Source organism: Anticarsia gemmatalis, chromosome 10 (assembly GCF_050436995.1).
Source record: "Anticarsia gemmatalis isolate Benzon Research Colony breed Stoneville strain chromosome 10, ilAntGemm2 primary, whole genome shotgun sequence".
NCBI classification, from domain to species: domain Eukaryota; kingdom Metazoa; phylum Arthropoda; class Insecta; order Lepidoptera; family Erebidae; genus Anticarsia; species Anticarsia gemmatalis.
In genome coordinates, this window is record NC_134754.1 from 566,708 (window position 1) to 587,089 (window position 20,382).

The following is a 20,382-nucleotide window of genomic DNA, read 5'->3' on the forward strand; positions in this document are numbered from 1 at the left end:
AAACATAAAAACGTTAAGTTTTTCTTAAGTTTCTCAACTAACGTGTGTAATTAAGACGCGACCTTTCACAGCATAAACAAAACATATACAGCTAATCTTTTTTGACAGAAGCGTACAGAAGATAAAAATGTTATTTGTTAATAATTTTTTTGTAAATATTTGTTAAATGAGCAATTGTAGAATGTGATCATAATGGGAGGTTGCATAGGAATAACTAGGAGTGGTAGTGGGCCAATAGAGGAGTCATCGGCCACGGTGTCTCGGCCTAATTCAGGTAGAGTAAGGGGTCATCTGTCGCCGTGGAGACGTCTAGTGCGTGTGCTTATAATTCTTTGTTGTAGGAGGACTGAGGAAGAACCAGTCGCTGTGTCATGAGACTATAAGGTGGAAATCGGACGTGCCATTAACAGAAGGACAGTTGCGGAGTAAAAGAGATGAGTTCTGGGACACAGCTCCAGCGTTTGAAGGACGAAAGGAGATTTGGGACGCGCTGCGGGCGGCCGCGGTCGCTGCAGAGGCGATGGACTTTCAGCTGGCACAGGCAATACTGGATGGAGCCAGTGTGTCAGTTCCTAATGGCTACCTCACTGAATGCTATGATGAGTGGGGCACTAGATATCAGGTAATGTTCTTGAACCCTAATTATACTTGTATATTAAGTGTTCACCTTCAAACACGAATAAGGAATGTTAATTTACAATGTGTATTATATTCCTGATCAGCTGTGGCTAACAATGGACTGGGATTATCATAAGCTTTTAAGTTGATGAGGATAAAAAGTGGAATTGAATTAAATTATTTTTAGTGTATGTTTAAAAAGGTTTCCTATACTACCTTTGCTAATCAGTCTTTGATTGCTGTTGTAGTAATGGAACTTATTAAGATTTGGCCATGTATTATCCTGCTCACCAACAATATCTGTAAAAATAAACTTATCATTTGCATTCTACTGGCCTCAATAATTGATTATTACATGTTAAAGCTATTGCATAAATCACTTTTAAAGGTCTCACCATCTTTCCACATTCTGAGTATTTAATGGGCACAAATGTCCTGTATTCCTTTTGATGTAATCCCTTTATTTTCTGTGTATATCTCATTTATGTTTGTTTAAAGATTTGATAACATTGACAACAGTTTTAAAATTATACTTTGAGTAACTTGTTATTTAGTAAGGATATTAATTAATGATAAAATCTAGGTCAGAAGAGAGACTTGTAGTCAACATGTTTATGCTCACAGATTCACAAAAATTGAGTTTTTTCTTATAAAGCATGGCCTATGCCTTTCTCTAGGATATAATCTGCCACCTCTTTAAATTTTATTCTAATTGGTTCAGTTGTTTTTACTCAAAAGAAGACAAACAAACACACATTAACAGGATTCAAACAGATGTTTTGAAATAATCTAGATTTATAGACATTAATTTATTTAGCAATACCTATTACATAGCTCATTTAATAGATTCATAATGAATTATTTATTAATGCGTTTATTAAAGTAGTATTCAATATTATATTTACTGTTTCATATAGGTAATATTTGCATATCTTTATATTATATACATTTTCCCCTATCATAAATATTCTTAGGGGTAGATTATTGAAAATAAACAGAGACATATTGTTTGCTCCTGGCTCTTAAATTTCTTTCAAGTAAAATTTCATCAAAATCTGTTCTGTGGTTTAGCTGTCAAAGCCTAACAGACAAACAGACTGTCATATTTATAATATATATAAATAAATTTGACCCATTAATGTCCCACTGCTGGGCAAGGGTCTCCTCCCCGAATGAGGGAGGGGATTAGGCCTTGAGTTTATAATATTAGTAAGGACTAACTACAGGCATTAGCCAGTTTCATATACCTAACTCAAAACACTATGTAACATTATATGTAAACATCCTTTACTTATGTAATATTGTAAACAATTGACAATGTTTTGTAATAGTATTAGAATTAATTAGCTATTTCTAGTCACATTCATATGACAGATGTTTGAATGAAAGGAAAATTATTTTATAATAATGTACAGGTAATTTTGAAGTTATTTAACTCTGAATTAATTAGTTAGTGGTTTTGTGATAAATGACTGTGTTATTTTTTGTGTAGTCTGTGCCTGCATACTTGTTTTTCAAAGAATTCTAAGAATTCCTGTGTTTATAAATCTGACAAATTGTGTTTATAAAATATCCCAATTATGACTTGGTCAGTGTAGTTTTTGAGGCCTTTGAGTATCTTTAATTGTGGAATGTGTAGGACTGCAATAGATGAGACTAGCGAAGGATCGTAAAAATGGCGTAAATTAGTGATGGGGAGGCCTATACTCAACAGTACAAGTGGACCAAATAGATAGATTGATCCACTGTCTTATTTTAGTAGGAGGCACATCTTAAAAGTCATAGGTTAATGCTCTTATATGCTATTTTCGGATTTTTTGTAATAACAGATACAGGCACCGGTAAATCTAGCTCAAACTTTAAAGGATTAATTGTTCCCAACTTGAGAAATTTTATATAACATCGTAACCAAAATCTTCACTACTTGGTGAAATCATATGTACTCTTTGTTAGGCACATAGAACAGATGTTACATAATTTTCTCTTCCACAGGTCCCAATATACTGTCTATCACCACCAATTAACATGGTGAAGGAAGCCAGCGGGCGGGACTCGCCGGCCGAGTGGTCAGAACCAGTGGAGGGGGGCACAGAGGTGTCTCTGCGGCTCCGACTGTCCAACACCTGCAAGGATGTGGACTTGGCGGTGTACTCCAGGCACACTGTCGCACAATGCAAGAATAAATTACATGTAAGTAGTAGATTATTATTCATCTTTGCCAAACATTGAAGTGGTAGGATTTTTGTTTTTTATCTTACGACTCTGCTGTTGTTCTTAACAGTTTGAATAATAGTGTTTTTGTTACTTTTGAAAAAAGTGCTTGCGGTTACGTGATCCTATAAGGCCGGACTCCGGTTTCCTGATCAGGAATTCTTATTCTGGACTCCGTAAGACTAGTGCAAACGTCGGGCTTTATTTATCCGAACGCATTTAATCGAACGTTATCTGGAAACTTAATTCGAAAACCGAACGTATGTGACCGGCCTAATACAGTTCATGTTAAGTATGTTCACGACATTTAAGATAACTTGCCTCCGATTAAATTAAAGCTCTTGAAGAAATATAATAGTTTCTACAGGGATGAAAAGGGTAAAATAAGGTACAACTGAAAGCGTGAGAGAAATACAGACAGACTTTCTTTTTTTAATGATATCTAATTGAAGACAAATAAGAAACTACAGAAGTATAACTTATGGTATTCTTTTGCAATGCCTTGTGAAAGGTCATACATATTAGCAATCCGTTAATTTCTTAGTTGTTCAACCTTGCTTCATTAGATGCACATGCACGTTTCTATGTGTTAATGACGTTTAATTTAACATAATCGCCATCATTTGAATATGCAATAGTTATGACATCTTGGCTTGTTGTTGTGTTGCCAACTGAAAAAATGTGTAAGGAATGAGTCATTCTGGTGTTGCTAGAATACGAACGCACGAGTTTGTACATTATTTTATTTTAACCCACTGCTACTGCATTTTAGTCCCACTGCTGGGCAAAGATCTCCTTCCAGAATGAGGGAGGGGTTAGACCTTGAGTCCATGTGTACATCGGAGTCGATATTGTCCTTCTTGAAGACCTAGAAGGTCTTGTTTTGGGACTCGAACCCACTGCATGCTATTGGTATATATATTTTTAAAAGTACCTAGCGTTTTCTCCAAATCGGCTCAGCCATTGTTAAGATATTAGAGCACAAGTATTCACAACATGATTGATTAATATTTTCGAACCTTTCTATAAAGTAATTGCAATAATAATATACAGTTTTCCCTATTGGTAATGACTACAAAATTAAATAACAATTCTTCGGTAATATGTGTAAGGAAAACCGCATTTGGTATATTTTAAGATTTAACACAAATACCAGTGAAAAACCACTGCAGTTTAGTATTGTCGTCACCAAATTCTTGGTATTATATTAGACGAATACGTCCCATAGACCGTAGGCATGCCTATTTGATGGACAAGAGCAAAAGAGTCGTTAGCGTCGTGATCATCATGTGCGCAAACGAATAAGTCAGATAGGGTCAGGTTGTTCTGGCCTGGGATTTTGGCGGCCAGTTTCATTGAAACCAGCCAAATGTGCAGGACTTCGTTTATACTGGCCAAATGTGTGCACAATACTTACACAGGTACACTCTATATTCCTTAACTCTCATAGTACGTATAGTAGTCCTCATAGGGACGGCTAAACCGACACAACCAGTGAGAGGTCAGGCGCAGGACCGACGGTTTTACGTGCCTTCCGAGGCACGGGGGTCTACGTCCTCAACTTCCTAATTACGGGAAATCTCGGGGATATTTTAACAGATAACTCAGAAAGGCTTTTTGGCCAGATCCGGGATTCGGTTGTCGATGCAGTTTGTGCATACACTCAGTCATTGTTAACTCCTGAGCAGTTGGCCAGTTCGAATAAAACTGGGCACGACGATCTCATTAAACATTTCACATGATCAATGAGTATGTCTGATTTATTAACATAATAGCAAGTACCTGTCTATTATAAATACGCTAATGTGTCACGGAAAATACCTTTATGACTCAATATACGATTATTGATTATTTATACTTGGAAATATTAATCAATTAGTGTGAAAGTTTATACAATATGATATCCTTTCTCCGTATAATATGACTGTAATGGATAAGCCTACTGTAGTTTGGATGTTAACAAAACTAGTATCAATGGCGTACTACCGACACTCGAATCGGAATTCAATCGTGTCGTATTCGAGTCTTAGGTCAATTTGAACTCTTGAATTCCAAGAGCCTTAAGTTTAGTTTATTTTATATAATAATTTATTACAAACAGAAATGATGTATGAATCACAACATATTATTTTGATATCAACAACATAACTTACTTCGTTTCCTGTGACGTAATATACAAGTATCTAATGCAGAAAGCCGGCCAAGTGCGAGTCTGACTCGTGCACGAAGGGTACTGACCCAAAAAAATTTGAAAAAAAAACACGTTTACCTATTGTATGGGGACCCTGGATATTTTAGTAGTTGTTGTTATAGCTTTAACGGAAATACATATTTATGAAAATTCAGCTTCCTAACTATTACGGTTTATGAGATACAGCCTGTAATAGGGTTCCGTTCTTACCCTATGGTTCGAAATTTCATAAGGTTAAGCTGATTTGTAAAACTTAGTGAAATAGATACTCTATCTTCGCTCATGATCAGTTTTGTCTACTCTCAGCATTTGTGTAAAAAGTGGGTGAGATCATTGAAACGATGAATTATTTATCTCTTAATACATATAATAATCCGTATTAATATTTATCTGTTGTATAAAACATAGTAGTATGTTAATCAGTTGAATTATGAATCTATATCTGATAGGAACACGGATATTGTCTTATTATCGTTATTGTCTTTTTCCTTTGGTTACACGTGCGAGTGTTCATAATTATGCATCATATAACTGCTTCTGCAGTCTGAGCGGTAGTGTGCGACTGCTGCTCACGATGTTTCGGGTTCGATTCCCGGATCAGTGTGTGTGCAATTATTATTACAATATTCTCAATAGTATCTGGATTTTGGTAACGCACCGGATAACGGAACAATTATAAATTATTTGTGCAATCCACAAGTAATTGTTTTGGGGTCTAATTGTACTTTGTGTCCGTTGTTTGTATCTTTGTAGAAGTCCCCGCGACACAAGAGCAATTCTTAATGCGGGAGTCGTCTTTTAAAAAAGAAAAAATTGTGGGTATACGATTTCAATGAATATGATCGATATAACTAAAAGTCGATCGTGATACCCACTGTGCCATTAGACACCGAGAGTGTACGTGCTTACATTTATAAACGAATGGCCGTTCACTTAAATAGTAACCATCCGCAGTGCCTTCGTGAAAATGCTCACGTACACCAACTAAAAATGGTTAGTGTGACGTACTGGGAGAAGCTAAAAAGATATTCGGAACAGTACATAGCATGAAATAAAATGAGTGAAACCACTTTAGGGGCTGGCCCATGTAGGAGTAGTAGTTGATAAATGAGGGGTACTGGCGACAAAAAACTGCTTCATGATAAAAGATATAAATTTCCTGGTACCAAATTATAACAATATACTACTACATTTTTTTTTTTTTTTTTTTGTTAGCCTGTACTGTCCCACTGCTGGGCAAAGGCCTCCCCCATTTTCTTCCAGTCCCCTCTATCTCCTGCTATTCGTGTCCAATTAATATTAAAGGCATCTAGATCGTCACGCCAGCGCTTCTTGGGTCTGCCCCGACGGCGACGTCCCTCTGTAGGCACCCATTGCGTGCTGATCCGTGCCCATCTATCTGGGTGCATGCGGCTGACGTGACCCGCCCACTCCCATTTAAGCTTTGCTGTTTTTGTGCCCACATCAGTAATGCCAGTCCGTGAACGTATGTCCGAGTTTCGGATTTTATCTATTAATTTTATTCCAAGAACACTGCGTTCTATGGCTCTTTGGCAAACTACAAACATACTACTACATATTAATAAATAATAATTTATTTACTGCATAACATATTAACTACTAATAATACGACCTTACTACGTCAGTGCCAAAGGCCTGCTCCGGCTTCGCCCTCATCTCACGTTAAGTGTGGTCACAGCATGTCTTTGATAAAGAAAACTTGGTGTGTCTTGCGTTACTCCATTGTGTACCAGTCTTAACGTGGGATAAAAATATGTTGTCATTTGACTGATGTTTGTATAACCAGGCCTGCCTGACGTCAACTCTCCTTGGGAAACCAAAAAAACCTTGGAAAGTCAAAGTATAAAACCTTCCCGCGGGATTCGGTCTATTTATTAATGAACCAAATGAAAATGCGTTCAGTAGATTTTGAGATTATCGCGAACAGACAGACAGAAGCGTTGAGGGGCTTTTTATGTGCAGTGATAGTGATACAATAATAAAGTAAAGCACATACTCGTAAAATATACATAATTATAGTAAGAGGTACAAAGGGCGGTGTTATCGCGGAGAGGCAATCTCTCACAGGCAACCTTTGGATGCTCAGATATATTTAAAAATAATAATGGCAGCATATTGCATAGTAATTGTATTTTAAGAGGACACAATTAATCTTGTGTTGCATGTCTTTTTACAAGTTTATGAATCACATGAACAAGCATTTAATCCGAATCGAAGTCCGGTGTAGCGTGCGAAAATCTTTGTTTCTTTTGTTTGAAATTGTTCATTTTGGTTGATTGAATGTAGAAAAAATTAAAAATTTATCTATTATCGACCAGAATGGGCCTTCTCCTGCAATAAAAGAGGATGATATGAATAAAAGAGGAAGTGAGGAGACAATAGTTATTTCTACAGAAACTCTTGAAAGAAGTTTAAAACACACGAGATTTTTTCCTTATTAAAGCAAGTGTGAAGTGAAGTTATCAGATGATTTACATTTATTTTGGTTATTTTTGTAACAATGACTCAGAGAATATTATTATCCTATCCTAATTAATCATTCTTTATAATCGCTTACCTAATCGAAAAATGATAATGATTGATTAAAGCATTACGATATCGTTTATTGATGAGTTTAGTTTAAAACTAAAATGTTTTGAAGAAAATAGATCGTTTGAGAGAACATTTTTTGCACATTGTAAACATGGACTCATGCATATATCGATGCATTGGTTCGAGCCATGTTTGATTTCTCGATCAAAACAAAGACATGAATGAAATCCTTAGGTACTAAACACGTCAGTAGCGCAGTGGTTACGGTGGCTACCACATTGATAATATTGCGCGTTAAGGTCTTGGGTTTGACTTCCACACCACACCTCACCACACGAGACAGTTTTTGTTTTTTCTAATCTGGTTACCTACTTTATGTCCGTTGTTAGCAAAAGTCTCCGTAAAACAAGATGCATGCTCAGTACCGGTTACGTTTAATTAAACAACAAAACAAATATGCACATATAAAGTGGCTCGATCATATAGCACGTAATAAAATCCATACTAATATTATAAATGCGAAAGTAACTCTCTGTCTGTCTGTCTGCTACTCAATCACGCCTGAACTACTGACCCAATTTGCATGAAATTTGGTATGAAGATATTTTGATATCCGACAAAGGACATAGGCTATATATCATCACGCTACGACCAAAAGGAGCAGAGTACCAGTAAAAAATTATACAAAAATTGGACGCTTAGGGACTCTTATTGGACGCAAGCGAAGTTGCGCGGGTCAGCTAGTCGGGTATAAACAATGTATTGTGCAGGAGGTCGCTACTCGCAACACGTCGCGACTCGCGGCTGACGTAACCGCGGCGGGACGTTTTGCAACCGCCGCGCCCTCTCGTGGCGCTTACGTTATTATTTTAGGGATGCTAACTGCTTTTAGCATATAGAAATTTATTAAATAACTAGCTGACCTGGCAAACGTTGTATTGCCATATAAATAAAAAAAAAATAGTTTCACTTAGGGGTGTGAAAAATAGATGTTGGCCGATTCTCAGGCCTACTCAATATGCTCACCAAATTTCATGAGAATCGGTCAAGCCGTTTCGGACGAGCATGGCAACGAAAACTGTGACGCGAGAATTTTATATATTAAATAAGTTAGGTAAGCATTAGTGCTGTTAAAATATAGATGGGTGACCGTTTGATGGCATTTAATGGAAAAAATAATGGTTTACGCAGTTCAGTGCAAGTCTTAATGGGTATATATGGTTTGTAAATGTAGCAAAGAACGAATTAAGATTTTTAAATTTAACGATTTCTGAAATAATCCGTATTATATCATAATTTAAGGTTTCAAAATGGATGATAGAATGAATTTCAGACATGTGCTTTCGACTTTGATGTCCTTTTTTTGTTAAAATGTATATTTAAACACATTATAGGCATAACACAACCGTTAAACAATCCATTAATACAACAGCACATAATAATAATCTATAAATATAATTGTTATACCATTAACCAACTTAATGGTGGCAGCCCTGTCAGTTTCGGCTTAAAAGGTCACCTGTATAATGGCATACAATTTCGGACGATACAATTATGTCCCACTGACCCAGTACTGTGCTTAATGTTTTACTTACGATATCACCGTATTTAAGGCTAAATGGATACGAAATATTATAAAAGGTGGAAAACACGGTTATTAAAAGTAAAAGACATTAAGGCGTTTGTTGAATCGCCCAATCAGTTGCATTTACCGGTCGGTAAACTATTTACCGGTTAAGCAACCCTTGACGCGGTTATTATATAGATGGGTGACCGCGTAGTAGGAAGCGGAGGGCACGTAAAAAGTCGCTCCCGGTAGTTGTCTATTAAGATAAGCAGTCGTTAAGCCACGTCAAAAGCCTTCGGGCGGTTTGAACAATTTTGACACGAGGTTGTCCACTAACCATACGATAAGAAGAAGACTACAATTGCATTTTTTATATGTTTATTCGGTTCTAAATCTATTTATAGAAACTTATGATCTCGAAATAAATGAATAAAAAATCTCGAAAACCAATTCAAAATCCATCAAATCTTTACTAAATATAAAAGAGAGAATAATTTATTCACACCGAATAATATAAAAACCGATTCACCGGCTCACCATAAAAAACATCAACGAACATGAGACTAATATCGTAACCCTTTTGACTTTTTACATCATAATCTTTTAAAATTGCTTTCATACTAAAAACTACTGAAATACACATACATTTTGGAACATGCATCAAACAATAACCCAATGTGACCGCAAAGACCACAAACCGTTTCGAAAACTGCCTTGTTACAACAGTATAAGTTTTTTAGCCCCTACAGTATGCCATGAGTCAATAAAGTATTAATACCGATGCATAATAAGACTGAAAATCAATCACTACTTTATGTTTATTTTTATTACCCTTCGTCCGTTGGCACGCCTTCCATCATTGATGTATTGCTTTCCAATCGATGTTTAAATAGGCTTTTGACTTTCCAACAACGGACTTCTAGGTTGTGACTTAGGGTAGTAATTGAAATAGTAGGACAGTTGCAGGTCACCAATAATCAAATAGGCATACATTTTTCTGAATTTGTACGGTTTGGTAGCAAAAAAGGATGAATTTACAGCCATTTTTATGCGAAATGTAGCGCTCATATAATCTGACTTATACGCAATTTTAGAAACGTATACGACTATACGTACATGTGTATGCGTGTACGTAACGAGTCAACGAACAAGTTTTTAAAGTTTTGCTCTAGCATATAATACGAACGAAATATGCAAAAAAATGGTTCCTCGAAAACAAAGCTAGCATCGAATTAAATCAAAAATTTTGACATCTACTTTAATCCTATTAAATTATGAGTATGTCATGCATTACGTAAAGCACACGTTTATTGTATCTATTAAATTCCAGGCTCAAGAAAACATCGAACCATGGCGTCAGCGGTGGTTCTACGGGGGGAAACTCCTCGGCGACCGGCTCCTCATCGAGGAGGCGAAGATCACGCCAGGATACGTGGTGCAGGTGATCGTGAGCACCGACCCTCAGCCGCCCAGCTAGTCGCGTCACCAGCTAACACCGCGCGTCCTTGTGCTAACACGTAAATATACCTTTTATTCAATACTTCTGTACGTCTCGTATTTTAAATAGCGCTGAACAATTTTAAATATTTCAAGTGCGGTTTGTTTCAAGAATTTGTTGTGTTCCGTTTTGGTATGCAAGTCTTTAGGACTAATTATTCCAAATGTGTAATTTTATGGGTGTTCATTGAGCTTTTAACATTTTTTTAACCAGTTTCACAGCTTACGGATAAGTTCTAGATATTGTAACTATCAGTTAAAACGGCTTGAGATAGCATGTAAGCTAATAAATATTTTTGTAGTGAAACTGGCTGGTAAAATGTTTCAATCTCAAAAAATATCCATAGCATAAAAGCATAAATGCTTGGCTTAACAACTACGATAATGTACCTTATTCCCTAAAGAATAACGGACAAATTCTTGTAACATAATACACTGGCAATAGATTCATTATAACATCGACGGGTGACGCCATCTATATTTACAAAATTGAAACTAAAAAACTGTATACAGTACAAAGAGTAAAAAGCGCGAGCGATTGTAACGCCATCTATGCTTAAATAAAACAAACTTTCAACAGTGGCTCTATGTAACAAAAATTGTAAAAGTATACTTATTACTACAAAATCATGCCTTTCGTTACTATGATCACATTTCTACATTGTACTAAGGCTTATAAAAAGTGCAATATCTGAAAGGCCAGTAAGAAAATGTATATGACCAAATGTTCTACGTAAGCGACGAGACGCGTAAGTAAAAATGCGACTCATGACTACATGAGGTCGTTGACAGTTATATAAGTGTGCGACACACCTGCTGATATAGCTGACCGATACTTTAGTGTAGCGACGCACCTGTATTTTGCGATGAACCTTCGGCTTCGAATATACGGACACGGAAGGTTCGGCGCTAAGTTGAATGCGGCGTAAATTTGCCAGATGTGAAGTGTCTTAAATAACACAGCGCGCGTGATGAACGAAAGGTTCAGAGCTCGTTGCGCAGGTGTGTCGCTACAAGGCAAAAATATATATTAATTATGATATTTTCCGTTGCGTCCCGTCGTTCACATAGAAACGCTTTAGTGTTAACACAAAGACGCGCTTCGAATGGGAATCAAAGCAACATACACCGCGTAATGAAAACTATTCTAAAATTAATACGTAGGTTATATGTAACCGGTATATGAGATAGACAAACTCTTACTAACTGACAGACATAGTGTTGTCTCTTTCTGTCCTTTGTTATTATGTAGGGATAGAAAGAGATGGGGTTATAAAACTGTTTGGTTGGTAAGAGAGTTGTGAGTGTGTATAATGATTGTATGATCCTGTTTTGGTTAAATACAAAAGAATCATTAGCAAATTACATTAAAAAGATTTTTTTAAATAAAATAAAGGTTTGAATCAGTTTTGATGCAAAAAAAATAAGATTTATGTACAGGGTGTTTCGAGAGCCTAAGTTTATAAATACACTAATGAATACCCGCAGATTTCCTCATGTTAAAGAAGATCCTTGGCAAATGAGATTTATTTCTTTAAGACCAAAGCACAGTAAAAAACAGTTAAAGTGTACATTTTATTAGGATCTGAGTCTGAATTGATTCCAATCTTTATTTTATGCATATTCAGTAATTTACTTATGTATTAGCTAAAAACTATAATTACAGGTGTTAAACCTACAATAACTTATATAATATACCAACAATTATATCATTTAACTAAAGCATTATCACATAATTATTATACATACTCTCGTCTAAGGGCTAGTTTTACATCTCATGATTAAGTTTCAGATAACTGCTAGATAAAATTACAGCAAATATAAAAAATCAACTGACTCTGTGGGGCAGTGGTTACTTGCCACACCACTACAATTGCGTCGCGAGGTCGTGCGTTCGATTCCCATACGGAACAATTATTTGTGCGATCAATAAATAGTTGTTTCGGGTCTGATTGTACTTTGTGTTTGTGAAAGTCCCCGCGACACAAAAGAAAGTCGTAGGTGTGGGAGTCGTAATTTAAAAAAAATCATTGAACAGCTTCCACGTGGTCATTTGATTCCAAACTAAGCAGTGCTTGTACTATGGTAACCAAATAACCGTTATACAGCTAAATACATACTTATATAGATACCTTAACAACCAGGCTCAAAACAGATACTATTGCTCATGAATATAAATATTTGTTCCGGGTGGAATTCGAACTTTATTCGATATATTCCCAGATGTCACTATTCCCCGGGGTGACAACTGGGAATAAAATTAGGTAGAAAATTCCCAGTTGTGACACCGGGGTGACAGCGATAGGACAACTGGGAATATACCGTTTATTCACTGCGCTAGAAATAAAAAATAAATAAGTAACATTAAGGTATCTGAGACTTATCCATGAGTTGTAAAATTAGCTCTAAATCTTATAATAAAGTTAATTTCATAGGACGCGAGTCCGTTCGTTGTTTAGAATGTCCGCGTTGATTTGATATTGTGATCGCTTTCCATGGGGTTTACGCATTGTATAGTACGTATTTTAATTGTATAGAACGACTATTAATTGTGTTATATTAATTCGTGTTATATATCTCCCTGAACTTGCTTATTTTGGTACTGAATTATTTATTTGAAACTTTTGCAGTTACTCCGTTTTATATGATCAAATTCTAGCCTATGCCCATAGCTCCGTCTGCAGTAAATATACTACATATTTCTCTAAGATATAATCTATTATCCTGCTAAATTTGATCCAAATCAGTTAAGCCGTTTCCACATAAATGGACATAAGACTAAACACTCTATCATATTTATAATATTTGTTGAGATTGTCGATAACTTTCTTTACTAATCAATATTATATTCTTAAAGGGGAGATTTATAATAATATATGCTCAAAATATAATAAAGATGAAGATCACAAACCAGTGATATTACTTAAGTAACAAAATACATAATTAATAGTCGTTCTTATTCGCATAACATCATAATTTGTACTAGATACATATATAAAATTGTTTTTATATTTATATAATAATGCCCCAATAGTAGATAATATAATAATATATGTATATTGCATTGAACAGGAGCATAGTTTAAGGGCTATTATATACAATGGTTGCAAGCAGACCCGTGTAATATAATATGTATTTAACAGTTGTGTCTATAAAATTATAGATTTGTTGAGTATTTTCGTTTTTGAAAATGACCATTTGATTTTGGGTATACATTGAGACTTACCTTCACAAAAGAGTTTAAAAATATATTTGTTTTCTATATATCCATCTCTTTCTTTTCTATTGTGTTACACATAGGCTAGAAAGAGAGAAACATGTGTAGGGCTTTACATTCATCTACTATCTGTAATAAAATAAATAATAATATTAGTCTTCAATAATCAACTACAAGCTTTCTTGTATACATAAGTCCAATGTGTACCCATATTTAAAATTTAAGTGTACTACTTTACGAAATTCAAAATTATGCAAAAATTATATTAAAATACAAAAGGTATCATACTCACTCTTTCTATTCGAACTAAAAAGAGCAAGACGACATGATTACTTCAAGACTTATATAACTTCCTTTTACGTAAAACCAGTTCAAGATTATTATTCTAGCTATCTTATTAATAAACGTCGTATAACCTCTCATTAGTTTTACGGTGTTTTGTCTTTTTCACTCATATACAACTTTTTTTTTCTAAGCGGTCACTCATCTATGGAATGAACGCGCTAACGGTTGCTTAACCCACAGATCGTTTACCGACCGATGAACGCAACTGGCTATGGGCGCCTCTCATAGACCGTTTTAAAATTGAAAATGACAAAACACTGTACTGTTATTAGTGGGACTTTTATGATGTTTATTAATAATACTAACTGGTGTCTTTTATTTACTTGTAAATTTATTCTTTCGTTCAAATATAATTATTTACATACCAGACAATAAACATAGCAGTATCACAACGCTTTAGGTGAACATAGCAGTTTGTAAATATACTGTGCAATTTATTATTGAGTATAGCGCCATCTTGTGGCCTAATTACGAAACTTTTACATAGCAGGCTAAACTTGGTTTGTCATTATGCTAAGGTCCGTATTAAAACACTTGTATCAACTTGGGAACACGGATTTAAGAATCTATTGCAGTATGTCTGGTGAAATTTTTTGTTCCCTCTCTCGTTCGAGAGGAGACCCTTGTCCAGCAGTGGGGCCGCCGCGTGTAAAAGAGGGATTTTAAAACCGTGTTTAGAAGTTAATACTAGTAGGTTAATATGGACCTATGTTTATAGCTTAATTTTAAGTCCAAAAGTCAGGCATAGACTTGCATGGATAGACTAAGTTGTATGATAACTGATTTTAATTTATGACATTATAAAGTTTCCTGATGGTCTTTATACTCTACAATAAATTGCCTGGCATTCATAACTTTCTCTAATACTTGTAGCTAAAATATAAAATTCACTGATAGTTTAGTATATTTTTTATTTATTTAATTTTATTTTGTATTCCTATAGTTTTGGCCGTCCATGTGCCATGGTGAAATAGAAGATATAAAATTATACGAAATGGTTTAGCATCCCGAGGCTTGAAACCTCTTCCTTATTTAAATTCCAAAATGTACAGATGCAAGCAAAAATATGTATACAATGTCACATTTTTGAACTTTCTTTAATAGTCCGATAACTTCGTATAAAGCCAATGCACGATTTATATAGATTATAACTACTTATCCTGGGTTAAGTAGCTGTATCAAATAGGTCAGCTGCATAAGCCTATGGGTCACTGATGTTATCAATTCAAATTTTTTAATACCTCCGCCAGGCGCGAATCTTGCATGTAAGGCTCTTTACTAACTACAGACTATATGAATGAAATACACAACATTTGTAAGATATTTCTAAAATCTATAAGAATAAGTTTGAAAATGTGTCATTGATGTACTTATTTTGGCTCGTGTCTGTCCAAAAAATTAAACGTTTATTACAACTGGTAACTTTGCAAGTATTATTCTGCCATTACACAAAGCGACTGCCATCTATTGTGATGTTATGGAAACTTTGATTATATACTTACTGAATATAAATATATTTGTTTATTTTGAATATTTTAATCGAACGCTAGATGTTAATTTTGCATACAATTTGTATATTGCGTTTGTGTCGTGTTGTTTTATGTAAAATATGCTTAGAAGGGAAAGCGCGAGGTAACTATGAAAATTAATTTTCGTTTATCTATACCACAACATATAAAACAACCAGATATTCGCGTTTATGAGAGTAAATTAACACGTAATATTAAGAACAACGCAAAGTTTCGCGTAGCATAATTTTGTATTATACAGGAATTGATGCGACCAATAGTCTTAATTTGGTTTGTTTGTCAGTCAGTTTGCGACCACGACTAGGGCAATCTGCGCCGGAACGTCAAGCAATCAAAAGTGAAATATGTGATCGTATTATTTCAAGTATAATATTAAATAATAAAAATAAACAGAATAGCAAAGATATTTATTATACTTTAACAATTTGTCGTTCTAAACTAAGTATGTTACCTCGCGTGGTCCCTAGCTTCACGACAAATCAAGCTAATAAAATCATTGGTTATGTACAAATACGTACGTTTGTAGTATGTACCTACATTTAGGTGTTTAGATTTTGCACACGAGTTATATAACGGATTTTTAAAGATTGGACGTGTATTAAGAACGGGTACGCATTTAAAGGAATGTTAATTGCGTGTGAACGGTAATATTGTTGGAATAAAATAAAAATTCGTTTTCTATTAATTACCACCTATGTTTAATTTAGTATTCCGAACTTAATGATGTATCTGGTGTAGTAGTAAAACGACAATAGCATATAAATCATTATTTATTGAGTCTATCAATTCATTTGAACGACTGAACTGAACGTTTGTAAACCACTGCTGCATATTCGGCGTGAACCTTTCTTCACCTTAAATGAAATTTGAGCGGGATAGTAAAAAACCGCGCACGTAATTTGACTGTCAAAGTAGAGCGTATACGTACAAAGTACACGTCCAATCTATAAAAGTTCTAAGCAAAATTATAATGTTGTTAGTTTGTCCAACGTATTCATATTACGGAAATTATTATAATAAGTTTCATTTGAAATTTCGTGTTGATTTAGTGTACGGCAAGCTTTTAGGGAACATTTCACCATTATATGTGATTTTTACAAAAAAATAAATATTGGAATTAAACACTATTTTTACTATTACTTACTAATAAACGACGTGTAAGCTCGGATAGCTATACTGTGTGTCTTTGTCACTCATAGATAGGTTTTAAACTTGTTTGAAAGAGGCGATACATAGATTTACTAATCTAAACTTACATTTTCGTTTATAAGAAAAGCAGTACAAACAGTACTGCAGTCTCAATGATAGTCTGTCTACCCAGTATAAGACGCTGATTCGACCGCGCCTTTAGCATATGTTTGAATCACTATGGCCTATCTTTCTCTTTTACTAAGATGAGACTAAGTAACCAAAAATGGGAGAGTAATGAGTTAAGAATATAGACTTGATAGTGTTTAATTTCAATTTTAAGTTTTCTTTCTCATTAAAGAGTGATTTTAAAATGGTGAAACAGACCCTTACTGTATATTCGTAAATATAAACTAAAATAACTTTGATAATGTTCCCAGTTATTCCCTGAATCCGGGTTATTTTATATCAATAAAAATATTTCGAAAATCATAAAGTGCGATGTAAAAAATATTATAAAATTTTTTTATTGATATAAAATTACCCGCAGACGAGATATTATTTAGTTTTAAAATTAAAGTAATTCTTTTATAATTAATTATGATACTCAAAACTCCGATCGAAATAAGGTTTTTATTCTACAATTGCGTACTTATCACAATAAATTCATTATTTTTCGACTAAATGTCTTCTAAAACTAAGCTTTGTTGAAATTCTAGTTAAATGTACACACGCTTATATTTTGTATACGGTAAATGTTTTTTTTATTAATTGATTGTAAATTCTGACAATACTATGTGTCGCTTATCGATTTGACAAATCAGCATGTTTTATTTTTAATCGATTACAATGAATCGAAAATTGTTATATCTTTGCCTCGTACCTCAACCAGGTTATCGACTACAGATATCGTTTCGATAATCGATAAATAAATTCGATGTCTCGTAAAATCTATGTCGATCTTAAGGTTTTCGATTTGTCGTTATAAATCGACATATTGATGTAAATTTCTTGTTTTTACAAAATGAACTCAGCATTTATTTGTGTATCGGAAAAAAAAACAATCATTATAGTTTTCTATCGAAATTATGGATATGATGATATAGATTATAGAGTTATTTAAATGACAGCAGTTAAAATTTGTTCAAATTATTCAAATTATAATATTTTTTTCATTTCGTTTATTTGAAAATATGTAGCTCAAGATTTTGTTTTTATATTTGGCTTGCGTTCTATTTGTGTGGTTACAAACGCTAGTTTAAATGTGGTCGTCTCTTTTATCCTCAATACTAAAATACGGAGAGTAAAAGAGATGTCAATATTTCTATAACTTCGTTATTCAAAGGTTTGAACTGTTTTTGGTTTAATTTCGATATTATTTGTCAAAACGTAACACATTTTAACTGCTACCTGTATGTTATGTCTAAATTGTAATAAGAGGATTATAACGTTTTAGTACTAACGTCGTTAGTTTAGCTTTAGTATTTATACATAATTATTTAATAGATAAATTGGGAAGAGGCTTCTGATATTATTTAGTGCGACAGTGGCGACTCCAACTCAAGCATATCAAGAAAATCAATTATTTTTCCAACAATAACTGAAATGTCAAAATTTTGAGTTGTCACTTGTCAATACAGAATGTTACTGCTGTATTTTGAAATTAATTTTGTGGGTAGTTTAACATCTTGGGCTTGAACTGCATTGAACAATGTCTAGCTACGATACTCCGCCTAATCTGTCAAGTGATCGATGGTGGAGTTTTAACACTGTTTTTAACAAAATATGAACGAAATAACAACATTTAAATTAATTTATCAAAGAAAAATATTATGTTATTATTATGGCACAGAATATTAGTTACTTTTCTATTGTTTTATATTATTCAACTAAAAGGCCGGTTTCCAACTAAATTTTACTGGGTTTCATAAAGCATCTATTTTTTATATCTTTGACAAGTCAGTGTTATAACTCCACTTACGTCATGTAGTTCTCGCTTTAGACTGAAATTGCCAGTGCAAAAAAAAAGATTTTTTTATCTGTGAACAATTTCTCCCGTGTTACCATTTACCGTCATGAGTGTTGCCTCAATTTAGCGTTTTCTTCATTTATTTAGGTTACAAATGACAGTCGGCCATAGTTAGAATGTATTGCAATAGTCTGTAAACGGTCTAAAAATATATTTCATTTTTAATAAGGAATTATGTATGGTGCTACAATTTGTTTTTTTCTCAAAGGGACCTATTTCGTCGAGATAAGAATGTTTATGGAATATGGACTTATGAAAATTATTTTGTGAACGCGAATATCTAATTCATTTTCGCCTATACATATCTTATAATTTTGTATTTCAGCTTGCAAGCTAATAAATAAAATATTTTTTCTATAATTTGACAAAGCAAATATATTTTCTCTTATTTTTGGTTATTTCGAACTCACAAAATCATTTTTGTACGTCCATTGCCCACATTATAATTAGTAGTGACCAGTGATTTGCTATTGTATTGCGAAATAGTTTCAGCCATTATTCTCTGTCAAACGTTTTGACTAACAGATACGGGTAAAATATCCAAAATTGTACTTTACACGTCATACTCACATCTTTTATCTTTTTACCTTATATTTTTGTTAACCTTACCACTTTACTTTAAGTTTGTGCAGTCCGCGACGTTCGAACATTTATTTATGTTGTCGACTGTACCTCCTACTGAATGTACCTTAAGCAATAAAATTATTTTATTTACTTACGCATGAATATTCGAGAAATATTTTATTTGATTTTTTTGTCTTTATAGTCTACTGGTTATTGATTCCCCTGGCGCTCCTAGTCCAAATGGAACAACAAATGAAAAAAATATTGTCGTTTGCAGCGTAAGCTTAATTTGGAGCATTACAACTTTGATTATCTATTTATATACTGCGTTATAGGTTACTATAACATTGTTAACACATTATAATATTATGTTCCATCAACATTGGATTGTTCGATCTTAACAAATTACATAAACTTGCAAGAAGTTGACTGGGTAGGGATTGATTAACAATCAATTTATGGACTTATTATAATTTTACTTACCTACATTTATTATTTTCGCACTGGAATCGTTTGTATATAAATTTAAACACTTCACACTTTTACAATTCACAGTGAAACGATAACACATTAAATGCACCAGGGGAATCAACTTCGGTGACTTTAAAAGATTCAACCCCTTTCCTTCCCACTTTGAGAGCATAACAGCTCAAAATTTGCTTGTAACAAAACAATATATTGCGTATCACGCTGTAAAAGCTCAATGTTACTATAAAAAAAATCCTTGTTACACAAAAAATATTTTTGTAGTCGAACATTAAGTTTGTCCTTTTCGACGCTAGGTGGCGTTATTTTAAAATTTTGTTTATTGATTTGCATTTTATATTTCTAATTATAATACTAACCCGATTAGCAATATCTTTAACTTTGGGCTTATACCTACATAGTTGGCGATTTTGTTTCAAACTAATAGTGCTATCTCTTTTGATAACA

General features: G+C 34.0%; 1 protein-coding gene across 1 annotated transcript; it reads left to right on the forward strand.

Annotated features, from left to right (window-relative positions):
* The first annotated feature begins 103 nt into the window (after positions 1-103).
* Positions 104-19,613, forward strand: LOC142975841 (ubiquitin domain-containing protein 2). The gene is made up of 4 exons (XM_076118930.1): positions 104-274; positions 342-622; positions 2,611-2,808; positions 10,471-19,613. Exons 1-4 carry the CDS (start codon positions 193-195, stop codon positions 10,615-10,617), a joined length of 708 nt encoding a protein of 235 aa, XP_075975045.1. The 5' UTR covers positions 104-192; the 3' UTR covers positions 10,618-19,613.
* The last annotated feature ends 769 nt before the right edge of the window (positions 19,614-20,382 follow it).

Excerpts from the sequence above, each read along its gene's own strand:
- LOC142975841 (XM_076118930.1), top strand. The coding sequence starts at position 193 with ATGGGAGGTTGCATAGGAATAACTAGGAGTGGTAGTGGGCCAATAGAG. Across the intron at positions 275-341 it reads GGTGTCTCGGCCTAATTCAG|GAGGACTGAGGAAGAACCAG; the intron begins GTAGAGTAAGGG and ends TCTTTGTTGTAG. Across the intron at positions 2,809-10,470 it reads AATGCAAGAATAAATTACAT|GCTCAAGAAAACATCGAACC; the intron begins GTAAGTAGTAGA and ends ATTAAATTCCAG.